The sequence below is a fragment of the Aedes albopictus genome, chromosome 2, assembly GCF_035046485.1.
Source record: "Aedes albopictus strain Foshan chromosome 2, AalbF5, whole genome shotgun sequence".
Classification (NCBI taxonomy): domain Eukaryota; kingdom Metazoa; phylum Arthropoda; class Insecta; order Diptera; family Culicidae; genus Aedes; species Aedes albopictus.
In genome coordinates, this window is record NC_085137.1 from 12,348,957 (window position 1) to 12,361,635 (window position 12,679).

The 12,679-nt window shown below is 42.8% G+C and overlaps 1 protein-coding gene across 1 annotated transcript; it reads right to left on the reverse strand.

Moving 5' to 3' along the window:
• Window positions 1–8,321: 8,321 nt before the first annotated feature.
• Window positions 8,322–10,197, reverse strand: LOC109429953 (gastrula zinc finger protein XlCGF57.1). Its single transcript, XM_019705950.3, has 4 exons — window positions 9,514–10,197; window positions 8,893–9,424; window positions 8,790–8,826; window positions 8,322–8,730 (listed from the first exon to the last, which is right to left on the reverse strand). The coding sequence occupies exons 1-4, from the start codon at window positions 10,054–10,056 to the stop codon at window positions 8,349–8,351; spliced, it is 1,494 nt and encodes a 497-aa protein (XP_019561495.3). The 5' UTR covers window positions 10,057–10,197; the 3' UTR covers window positions 8,322–8,348.
• Window positions 10,198–12,679: the final 2,482 nt, after the last annotated feature.

Consider the following 12,679-nt stretch of genomic DNA (forward strand, 5'->3'; position numbering starts at 1 on the left):
GTCCTTGAGTATTTTTACAACAACAATTTCAGGACAATATTATGAATACCCATAATGTTTCCAATTTATGTCGAATACTAGTGGCCGGTACCCGGCTCAACAGGGTGGCAGTGAGAGTAGAAATGAGATGAATCCATCGCAGCAAAAAACGGTTTAGGCGCAAACAGGATTCCTTCAGGATTTTCCAAGACATCCTTCAACGATCCTGGAATTTCTTCAGAAAATCATCCTGGGATACTTGCAAGCACATCTCCGGAAATGTCTATAGGAAGAAACCCAAAAATTCCTCCAGAGATACTTGCATGGATTCTTCTAAACAATTCCTCCAGGAATTGCTCTAGAGATTTCTCAAGAAGTTCCTCTAAATACTCCTCCAGGAATTTCTCTAGGCAATCCTCCAGGAACTCCTTCAAGGATTCCTCTAGGAAATCCTCATGGCATTCCTCCAAGCTTTTTTCAGGAATTTGTAGAGGAGTATCTAGAGGAACTTCTGGAGAAATTCGTGAGTGAATTCCTGGTGAAATGTCTCAAAATTCCTGAAGGAATGCTTGGAAGTGTCCCAGGATGATTTTTCGAAGAAATCCCAGGAGGAGGTACTGAAGAAATCGCTAAAGGATTTCTTGGAAAAAAAAATATTCGAGTTACAATGCACTCCTCGTTGGACAAATCTGTACTTATATTTTATCTGTAACCTTCTATTGTTTTCTTTATTTATTCAATTTCCGCTTTCTTTTTAAGCATAGTATTTCCCCCAATTTCGTTTTTTTTTCATGTTTGTAGCAGATTTTCGAATAAAATTGTCCAGCCTCTGATGTTTAAGTTGTTGTTATTGGAATTGAAAGACGTCTTGATAGGTTGAGTAACGATAGAGGAATGACATTTATTACTAATTCTAAAGCTCATGGCTTGCTACAACTAATCGCGGATTACTTTGATCCCAATACTCCTCCCTAATCCTCGATTCCTATTTGCTTCTTCATCATCTTCAAATTCGTGTGCGCCAAAGGTTTGGTAAAACCGTCGGCTGCCTGTTGCTTGGTGTTGATGTACTTCAGGTCGATCGCTCCGTTGTCCAGCGAATCATGCACGAAATGATATCGAATATCCACATGCTTGGTGCGCGGATTGTACGACCCGTTCTTGGCAACGCAGATCGCAGATTGATTGTCGCACAAGATATCGACCTTCCGCTTGCCGAAAATCTGCTCCAGCATGTTCTGCCACCACAACGCCTCTTGATTTCTTGAATGGTCCGGGACATCGCCATGTACTCGGCCTCGCATGACGATAACGCAACCGTCGGCTGACGTTTCACGCTCCAGGAAATTGCGCCACCTTGCATTACGAAGACGTAGCCCGTCGTCGATTTCCGGGTGTCGACGTCTCCTCCCCAATCTGCGTCTGTGTAGCCTGCAATGTCCGGGTTCCCTTCCTTTTTGTAGCACAAGCGGTTGCCAGCAGTTCCTCGCAGGTATTGGAAGATTCGTTTCACCGCCTCCCAGTGCTGCCGTCCTGGATTGCTGCTGTACTGCCTTACAGCGTTTACGGCATAGCTAATGTCCGGTCTTGAAACTTGGGACAGGTACGTCAAACTTCCGATGGCTTCTTTGTACGGTACCTTCTTCATGTTGTCTTCTTCCTCCTTTGTTTTCGGGCACATTGACTTCTCCAATCGTAGACTCGGCTCGAACGGCGTAGCCGCGGCATGGCAATCCGCCATTCCGTACTTCTCCAGCATCGCTTCAATGTAGTGTTCTTGATCTAGATTTACTTCACCTTTAACACGATCTCTTCTTATTCGCAGGCCCAGGCAGTGTTTCGCCTCACCGAGGTCCTTCATCTGGAACCGGCTGCACAGGATTTTTTTCAGGGCCTTCTTCAGCTTCTTGTTGTTCGTGAATATTAGGAAATCATCCACGTACACCGTCAAGAACAGCATCCGGTTGCCTTCGACCTTGTAGTAAAGGCATGGATCCACCTTCGACCGCTCCAGTCCGAATTCTCGTAGGGCCACGTCCAGCTGCTGAGTCCATACCCGACTGGACTGTTTTAGGCCGTACAGCGCTTTCTTCAGTCGGCATACCTTCATCGAGTCCACGCTGAACCCCTCTGGCTGGTCCATGTACAGCTCCTCTTCGCCCAGCGTACCTTGCAAGAATGCAGATACGGCGTCCATTTGCTCGATGTCCAAATCGTGCTTCGTAGCCATCGCCATCAGGTACCGAATCGTTGAGTACCTCACCACAGGAGCATAAACTTCCTCGAAGTCGATGCCTGGCCGCTGCGAACAGCCCTTGACGACTAAACGGGCCTTGTACCGCTCAATCCGCCCGTCGACGCCTCGCTTGGTTTTGAAAACCCACTTATTTCGGATGGCCTTTCGATCGTTCGGCAGCTCTTCCAGCACCCAGGTGTTGTTGCCTTCCAGAGCTTGGATCTCCTCTCGCATGGCTTCAATCCAATGCACTAAGGGCCAGAATCGCAATCTAGCGGAACAAAATTAATTACTCCAAAACGAAGCATTTCCGATACATGGTGTCTTCGACAAAGTTGTTTGACATTAGCAGGGGCATCTATTGCTATGAACGTAGTAGTTCGCAACTCGTCCGCATAGGTGGCGCCACCATCTAACTTCTTTGTTTTACGTCCTAGAGATTTGGCGTCTTCGGTAAAGTTGTTTATTTTTGCAAAATAAACAACTCTTTCCCAGACGTCAAAATTCCACAGCCTACTGTTTTCGAGTTATTTAAAAAATAAAAACCAATCAATGAAAAAACAGTTTTTTAAGCTTATTTTGACATTTTTACTAGAAACCATGTGAGTTTTTATTTTTTCCTAATGCATATGTGTCAAACCAAACACAATGTACGGGAAAATGTTGAATATTATCATTAAAAATTAAAAATAAAAATACAAATTCGAAAAAATAGTGTGAATTTCAAGGCCTAATATCTCACAAAGCGCAAAAAATCGCAACTTCAAATTTTCAGCAAATACGGAGCAATACTATGTGAACATACTGCCAAAAATTTGGAGAGGTATTTTTTGGTGTTTTTGAGATAATAGCTTTTTAGTAACAGTATAAATATAAGTATTGCCGGCATGTAACTATTTACTGTTACACATTAGAGAGTTTATGTATTCGAAAAAGTTGTTCATTTTGACTAAATAAACAACTATTTCTTAGACGTCAAAATTCCACGGCCTACTGTTTTCGAGTTATTGCATATAAACTAAATAATATTGATAAAAAATTACAATTAAATACCTTTTAATGCAGTAGTATGAACTATTTTTATTGTTATGACTTGCAAAAGATTAAAAGATATCTTGACCCATGCTGACAATAGTAAGCTGATATTTTCATGACTTACTATGCATCGTAAAAGTAAAAACAATAAAAAATACTTCATACTATTGCATCAAAATGTGTTTTATTGTCATTTTTATCAATATTATCTAGTTTATATGCAATAATCCGAAAACAGTAGGCCGTGGAATTTTGACGTTTAAGAAATAGTTGTTTATTTAGTCAAAATGAACAACTTTTTCGAATACATAAACTCTCTAATATGTAACAGTAAAAAGTTACATGCTGGCACTACTTATATTTATACTGTTACTAAAAAGCTATTATCTCAAAAACACCAAAAAATACCTCTCCAAATTTTTGGCAGTATGTTCACATAGTATTGCTCCGTATTTGCTGAAAATTTGAAGTTGCGATTTTTTGCGCTTTGTGAGATATTAGGCCTTGAAATTCACACTATTTTTTCGAATTTGTATTTTTATTTTTAATTTTTAATGATAATATTCAACATATTCCCGTACATTGTGTTTGGTTTGACACATATGCATTAGGAAAAAATAAAAACTCACATGGTTTCTAGTAAAAATGTCAAAATAAGCTTAAAAAACTGTTTTTTCATTGATTGGTTTTTATTTTTTAAATAACTCGAAAACAGTAGGCTGTGGAATTTTGACGTCTGAGAAAGAGTTGTTTATTTTGCAAAAATAAACAACTTTACCGAAGACGCCAAATCTCTAGGACGTAAAACAAAGAAGTTAGATGGTGGCGCCACCTATGCGGACGAGTTGCGAACTACTGCGTTCATAGCAATAGATGCCCCTGCTAATGTCAAACAACTTTGTCGAAGACACCATGTGTCGGAAATGCTTCGTTTTGGAGTAATTAATTTTGTTCCACTAGATTGCGATTCTGGCCCTTAGTGCAATGGTCCCGATCTGGCCGCTTCAGCACTTCACTGTATGGTGTATGAAGTTGGATCGCTCATCTCTGCCGGCCGGTGTGTCTGTTGGGAAATGTTTGGGCGAGTATGCGTACCGTAGGAAACAAAATCACTATACTTGCCTGGACGGTGGCGCTCCCGACCGCTGCGCCTTAACCCATGCTCTAGGACAGCTGGGTTTACTGATTGCGGTGGGAGCGCAATGGCATCATTGTCGTCGGCGTCTTCAAAGTCGGTGTCCGATGAGCTGCCCTCCGAATGTTCCGCCGGAGCAGTTGTTCCTCCCGAAATCGATCCACCACTTGCTACTTCCGGTTCATCCAGACGGCGATCTGGCACCCTCATTGGTGCTTCTTCTTGTGCTTCTTCGATCCATTCCGGAAATTCAATCTCGATGAACTCGACTGGATCCTTCTGTGCTCTGAACTCGCTGCGTTCTTCATTCACGATGAATACGTCACGACTGATGACAATGCTGTCCCTCTCCGGATCGTATACCCGGAAGCCTTTGGTATCTTCAGCATAGCCCATAAAGACACACTTGATGGATTTCGCGTCTAGCTTCCTCCGCTTCTGGTTCGGTTGATGGACCATCGCTGTTGCACCGAATGTCTTCAAATGGCCCAGATATGGCTTCTTGCCCGTCCACGCTTCTTCCTGTGTCATTTCTCCCGCCAGCGCTCGTGTTGGGCTACGGTTGATGAGGTAAACCACCGTGTTCACCGCCTCCGCCCAGAACCGTTTGGGCAGATTCGCATCGTTCAGCATGCTCCTCACTCTGTCCAGTATGGTGCGGTTCATCCGCTCGGCTATCCCGTTTTGCTCGGGAGTGTAGGGGCAAGTCTTCAGGTGTCGCACCCCGTCACGAGTCATGCTTGCCTTGAATCTTGAATTCACGTACTCGCGACCGTTGTCGCTACGTAGGACTTTCAGCTTGTTGCCTTCGTCTCGAGCGTGTAGATCACCACCTTCCTCGTCGCATCGTCGATGAAACTCATGAAGTATCGGCTGCCGCCGATCGAGAGAACTTCAAACGGCCCGCACAGATCCGTGTGTACAATCTCTAGCTTCTCTTTCGCCCGACTCTCGCAAGAAGGAAACGAATCTTGTGAGTGCTTACCTTGGATACAGGCAACACATTCCAGGTTATCGGAATTCTTGAATTGGATTCCGTCCGCCATCCTGTGGAGCTTCTGCAAACCTTGCTTGTTAAGGTGCCCCAGTCGCCTGTGCCACATGGTCATGTCTGCAGCCGTGTACGCTCGGTTGACCTCGCGCCGGTTGAGCCGGTACAATCCTCGTTCCGCAATCCCCGATGCGAAAACTTCTCCGTCCTGGGTTAGAACTTGACATCCTTGCTTCGTGAAAAGCACTTCGAATCCCTTGGCACAAATTATACTCACGGATAACAGGTTTGCCGCCAAGTCTGGAACTTCCAGTACCTCTTGCAAGGCCACGTCACCTTCAACGCAGTCCAAGTTGACCGTACCTCTTCCTTGCGACCGCATGGTTCCGTTGTTCGCCGTCCCGATTTGAAACGCCAGCTCTTGCTTGTCTTCGAATCCAGTTCCCACACGAGTCATGTGGGTGGTCGCTCCGGAGTCGAAGTACCACTCCTCTTGCTGCACGTCGCCGATGGCAAAAACTGCACACATCGCTCGACCTTTGTTCCGCTTCGACGACGACGACGGTCCAGACTTCTCCGGACATTTGGCTGCGTAGTGACCCGGCTTGTGACAGTTGAAGCAACTGTCGTCCTTACCCTTGCTTGAACCGCCGCCCCTGCGACGCCGCTGGTGCTCCTCGCCGCTGTAGAACGCACCTTCTTCGCTGCTGCTCTTGGGTCCCTGCTTCGGCTTGACGTCCTGGAGGATCTTACTCTTGACCGCATCGGCTGATATTGCTTGACCCGACGCCTCCATTCCCATCACCATGGGAGCATAATACTTCGGTAGCCCCATCAACAGTAACGATGCCAACCACTCGTCGCTAACAGCAAAATTCATCTCCGCCAGTTTGTGGCTCGTCGAAACCATGGCATCCACGTAGGCTTCGGTTGTTTGGAAATTTTCCAATCGGATAGACGTCAACTGCTGCAGCAAACTTATCCTCCGGTACACTCCGTCATCTTGAAAAGCCTTCTTGAGCTGGTCCCAGGCTTCCTTGCGTCCTTTGCGGTCATCACCAAGCTGTAGTTGGTCTTCTCCAAGCTAAGACAGATGGTGGCCAACGCCCGCTGCTTCGTGTCTTCATCAACGAATTCACCTTGTCGTGGCTCCACCGCGCTCCACGTGCCTTCCCGGATGAGGGTCATTTTCATCGAGAACGCCCACGTGACGTAGTTCTCTCTTCCCTTGAGCTTCTCCACCGCCAAGGCGACACTGCTTCCAGCGGGTCGTACGGTCCGACGATCCAAGGCCGCTGCGCTTGATCCCGATCCCGTTCCGCTTCCAGAATCTCCGCCTCCGGTAGCCATATGGAAAGAGCTTCAGAACTACTTGAAAAAAATCTTCTTTTGAAAAAATCTTGAGGACTTCTGGTTATTTCCGTTTCTCTGGGCTCATAACCTATCGGAATTGAAAGACGTCTTGATAGGTTGAGTAACGATAGTGGAATGACATTTATTACTAATTCTGCCCAGGGCTGAAAATCTCTTTAATAAAGACAAAAAAAAAATTACTAATTCTAAAGCTCATGGCTTGCTACAACTAATCGCGGATTACTTTGATCCCAATAGTTGTAAGTAGAACGTTCATATCTACCTTACCACTTTTCTGTAAGCTGGCTGATATGGATGATTGTTTCAGCTCTTTATGGAATCCATACATATTGTGAAGATCGCATATAGCCCTTGAATGCTATAAGTAAAATTAAAATTCATGTGTTTCCCATTAGCACGAATCGCGAGCAACAACCTACGAGTGCCGAATGACTTAACATTTCAATAATAGTCTGCATATTCATGGATTTTCTAAGGAATTCCTCCAGGGATTCCTCTAGGAGTTTTTCAGGGATGTCTTGAGGGTGAATGTCTTTTAGGGATTCTTCCTAAACATCGCCAAAGGATTTTTTTAATCCCCTTGAAATTCCTCAAGGGTTTCCTCCAACGATTATTTTAGAACTTATCCTAGGAATCCTTCCAGTATTTCACCGGGGATCTCCTTCAGAAAATTGTGTGTTCTTCAGAAATTTCTCCAAGAACCTCCCTAAAAATTTTGCAAGGATTCTTTCGGGAATCCCTCCAGCAGTTTCTTTTGGAGTTGGCAAGGATTCCATCAGAAATTCTGACAATAATTTCTCCTGGAATTCACTCACAAATTGCTCAAGAAATCTCCTTCGAGAACACCTCCATGGAAATCTTGTGGGTCTCCAGGAGTGAGTGTTCCAGGGTTTATTTCAATAAATGCTTCACGCGTTTTTTTTTAGAAATTTTTACAGATGTCTCTCCAAGAATGCATCAATGAATTCCTCCAAGAATTTACCCATAGTTTGCTGCAATGATTTCATAGTGGATTCCTCCAGAGATTCCTTCAAGAATTCCTTTAAGGATTCTACCAAAAAGTCCTCCCGGAATTTCTCCAGGAACATCTTTAAAGAGAAACGTTATATTTTTTGGCCTTTGCAGTCTTCCAGAGCGCGAGTAATTGAAGAACTAGGTATTTTCTGTTAATCATCTGATCGTGGCTCATTGAACCTTACTTTGAATTCGAGCTAGACCCTACAAGACATTTGCGGGAATCTCTTACCTTGGTATTTAGATACGTTGGCCATATGCCACATCTACAAGACAGGACACAGACTAGAGTGTGCTTATCACAGAGGGGTTACTCTTTTCAATTCGTTTTTGAAATGTCCTACGACTTATTACGAGACCGAGAAGTCGAAATGCCTTCATTTGAAAAAAAAAACATCTCTTAATGATGAGGTAAGCGATGCTCTCAAAAGAAAGACGGCAAAAATAGGCTTTACAATTGAATTTACAGTGCCAAGATGGAGCACATGGTGTCGAATAGAGACACAGGCTTATCTAAGAATGCCTGAGGAATGTTCGGACCAATAACTACACATAAATTCAAAATTTAGGTACTTACATAATATTCAAAAGTCGTCATTCGCCTCCATCCGCGATTCCGCCATTTTCTCCTGCCTTAGTTCAGCCGACGATTGACTGACGTCATGCTGCAGCTCCTGCGCAGCACGCCACTGGAGCGCACTAACACTACTGGTGAACTTAAAGTTATCCGGTTGGTCTGATCCGCCGCTGCCCGAGTGCACTTTGTAGTGATCGCGCAGCTCGGTCAACAGACGGTACGCCGCATCGCATCGGTCACATTTGTACGGATTGTCACCGAAGTGGACTTTGCTGTGCTTGACCAGGTCGTTCGTTTGGGAAAATGATCGATAGCAATGGGTACATTTGTAGGGTTTCTCCCCGGTGTGGGTGCGCATGTGTCGCATCATGTTGTTTCTTCTCAAAAACCTGTTGGAGAAGATATAGAGCTTTGATATGGGAAAACGATCACAATGACCCCCTCTCACCTCATATCGCATACATCACATTTAAACTGTCGATCGTCTAAAATGAGAAATAAGATATTTGCAAACTTTGTTTCTTCTTAGCTTAGGAAAAAAACCCTCCAACCTGTATGAGCTAATATGTGAAACTTCAACGAGTCACCTGACACGAACCGCTTCGGGCAAATATGGCAGACGTAATTCTTCTCCTTGTTGTGTTTCAGCCGGATGTGCATAGTTAGTGCGCCCTTCGTGTGGAACTTAACCGGGCACAGGTCACACGCGACCGATTTCTCCTTGTGACTTAGAAGATGCTGTGTCAGGCTACTCGCGTAGGCGTAACCCTTGCCACACTCGATGCACAGGAAGGGCGTCTGGCCCTTGCAGAGTACCAAATGAAGCGTAACATCTCTCCGGCGTTTGAAGCGTTTTTGGCAATTGGGACACGCGTACGGTTTTGCAAGATCGTGATTTTTCCTATGTTCCAGCATTTTGGCCTCGTCAAAGTAAACTTCGTAGCACTTGTCACATTGGAAGACATCCTTGGGATGTTTCGTTTTCATGTGCAAGTGCAGGGTAAACTCACGCTTCGTTACTGCGCCACACTTTTCACAGGAAAAAGCTGGAATTTCTTGATTGTCTTCTAGATTCTTGGCGACCTGAAAAAAGAACACCCACACGTTAGCTTATAAGGCGATAAAACAAAATTACCATTTGAAATCTTCCTCAACATCGTTGCAAGTCTCACCTTTTCGTTTCTGATGCCTTGTTTGACCTTAGAGCGCCTTCCTTTTCCTCTAGCTGATGTTTTTTTCGATGGGACTTCCAGAATATCAGCGAACACTGTAGGCTCTTCCAACTGTACAAGATTGTCCTCAACCGGGTCCACCGGTTCTTTCTTGACTATCACTTCCTCCAGCTTTGGTGCCAGCAGTTCCCCAAACAGACGGTGACTTTCCAGGCACATTCTGTGCAGCTCGTAAGCATCGTCTATCTTTCTTTTGCAATCGTGGCACACATTCAAGGGCAGTACGAGTGCTTCAGTAGCCGACGGTTTTCTTTCCGACTCATCACCTGCGAATACTTGCGAGCAAACGGCACTCAGTTTACGGTAGATATTGACATGGCCAGGATCATCCGAGGACTGGAAGATATTTTCCGATGGGATGTACGTGACGTCCTGGATGCAGACCCGACACAGATTGACCGGGTCCGTTTCCGAGTTGAATACCATAATGTAGTTTGAATGTTTATATACACTTTTTCCTCCGGAACATTCACTAATGTACATAAAATGTTTCTATTATGTACTTAATTATTATATTGTTCTTTTACGACCTTCCACAACTAAAATTAACTTTAGGTATATTTAACAAAATGATAACATCACTTTCGTTTGCTGACGTTGAAGATGAAAATAAAAACAGATCTAACTTCGCCCACATGCATGCATGCTCACGATGTAGTGGTGTGCATTCAAAAACTACGCAACCATCCCGAGCAGTGAATAAGGCATTTTATGAGACGTTTCAAATCAGCTGTTTTTTGAATGTTTACCAGTTTTGAAGTTAAACCACAGAGAACAGACATCCAAGTCCAATTCCGAAACTGTGTAAGGAATTTAACGGCCATTTGAAATCGGCAACACAAGTGGCAATAGCGTGGCGCTGCAATCGGTTAATTTCCCATACAAATTTAATTCACCACTTGAAATGTTTCAATTCACCACTGACTGTGGCAATATGGTATTTGGTGGCGTTAGTGTTGTCATCGTGTATTGGTTTGCAACCTAACTCAAGTAAAGATTCAAATCCTTACACAACTTTTCGAATGAAATTTGTTCTAGCCTGGATGTCTGTTCTCTGTGGTTAAACCGGTGGGCCCATTTATTTACATTTTCGCTAGCATAACATGTGATACAGGCCCATCCAACAAACGGGGTTCATTTATCTGCAAAAATGCGTCAATTCGACCACTATAATCAATATCCGTAGACCGTAGGGATCTTTCTTCATCTGCTAGTGTCATCATGCAGCACGGGGGATTGATACATGTCACATTATAAACCAAAAAATCTCTGCCAGCAAAAATCTGATTGGCGCTAACCACATGTTATACACGGGGAAACGAAATAACACAAAATTAAGTCTTTTTCACTCAGCTTGACAGCTAAGTAAAACCAGTCAAATTTGAGTTTTTTTGGAAGAACTCAAATTTGAGTTGTTTCACAAAGACCCTGTTTTGAGTAAAAAGTAAGTGTTTTGAGAATAGAGGATTTTGGATAAAAAGTACTCAAAACTAGGTTTTTATGAATAGATTTTTTTACGAAAAAATGATAATTTCTTATAATTAATAAATGCGCGTATGGGTTTCAAACGAAGTATCAATTTAGTTTTTATTCACACATTTTAAAATTAACATGACATATTATTAACAAATATTCTCGCCTGGTGCATACGCCATCCGGATCTTGGTTACGGCAGCGGTCGCGTTTGGTGATCATCTTGCATCGTCGGAACTCGCGCCGGAAGCGACCTGGAAATCAGATGAATGTTCTGTTTGTGATGATAATGATGAGAAACATCAGTATTGTGTTGAATTAATAAATGCAGTATGAAACTTACCTGTGATTAACAAGTGAAAGAATAGGTGACCATTTCCTTTTCAAGTAGTTCGTAGTGTAAGTCCAGGAATGTTCCGGAAATGGGGCGTGCTTCTCGTTTGGCACATTTTTTGGTAACGAAAGATTCCTGAAAATGATAAAGAAAGGCTGACAATACCTAAAATTATTATAATTATGAGGGAACTTACCGAAATAAGCAGACAAAACGATCACCGAATACCCAACTTGAAATCAACATGGCGCAGAACAAAATTTTCACCCAAAATCGTGTATGGTAACAACACCTAATTTTGGATACTTTCAAAGCGAAAAACAAAAACAAAATCGTCAACTCTGAATTTACTCAAAGCTGAGTATTTGCGCCATACTACAATATTAAGTTAAAAGTATCCAACAACCAGAACAAAATTGTACTCAATTCAATAGTGTTGGCGGAGTACTTAATTTTAAGTTCTTTTTATCTCACTTTTGAGTTATTTCGTTTCCCCGTGTACTACTTTCCGTGAAAACAAAAACATCAAATGTAAACAATAACAATAAGCGGCCCTCCGGTAGAACGTCTCGTAAAATAGCTTATGACAACTAATTGAAAACAAATTTAGTTATAGCCGGGGTTATAGCAGTTATACCTATAAATATCACGAATTTTGATAACGAAATGAGTTTTTATTTTGTATGATTTAAGTGTTATTATTGTTACATGTAATAATACTAATTGAAAACAGAATGATTTCTCATTAATAACATATTGGTATATCTCATTTTGTTATCCACATTTTACGACTTGATACAAGGAAAAGGACATATTCTTTTCTAACCGTTCCATATTCTTTATCCGTTCCTAAGGCCTGAAGTACACAAGGTCAAATATTTGACAAGCAAAGAACTCAAGAAATAATATCAGTTTGACACTAATCGATCGAGTCAAACGAGATGTTTGAGCATTGGTTTCTTTTTGGACAAATATTTGACCCTGTGTACTAACTGTTTAACCACAAACTTATTTATATAAATACATATATATTAGACTGGGTCAACAAAGTCGATTTTTCGGAACAAAGCCTTTTCGATTCATTTTAGCGTCCAAAGCAACTGTGCAAAATTCGGGAGCGATTGGTTGCTTCCCCGTATTCCGCATTGCGATTGAAATTTGTATGGAATTTAGTATGGGAAAACGTGCTTTTTTGCATTTTACTCATAAATCGAAATTTTTCGTCTAAAACGATCTAACTAAATACGTTAAAGTATAGCCTAGGATATGACGAAAAACTTTGCCGAAGACCGCAAAGTG

What these genes read in the sequence shown, in the direction of transcription:
- LOC109429953 (XM_019705950.3), bottom strand. Translation starts at nt 10,056, where the DNA reads ATGTACATTAGTGAATGTTCCGGAGGAAAAAGTGTATATAAACATTCA. An exon ending in AAGGCATCAGAAACGAAAAG is followed by an intron (nt 9,425 to 9,513) that starts GTGAGACTTGCA and finishes TTCTTTTTTCAG; the next exon opens with GTCGCCAAGAATCTAGAAGA. An exon ending in TGTGATGTATGCGATATGAG is followed by an intron (nt 8,731 to 8,789) that starts GTGAGAGGGGGT and finishes CTTCTCCAACAG; the next exon opens with GTTTTTGAGAAGAAACAACA.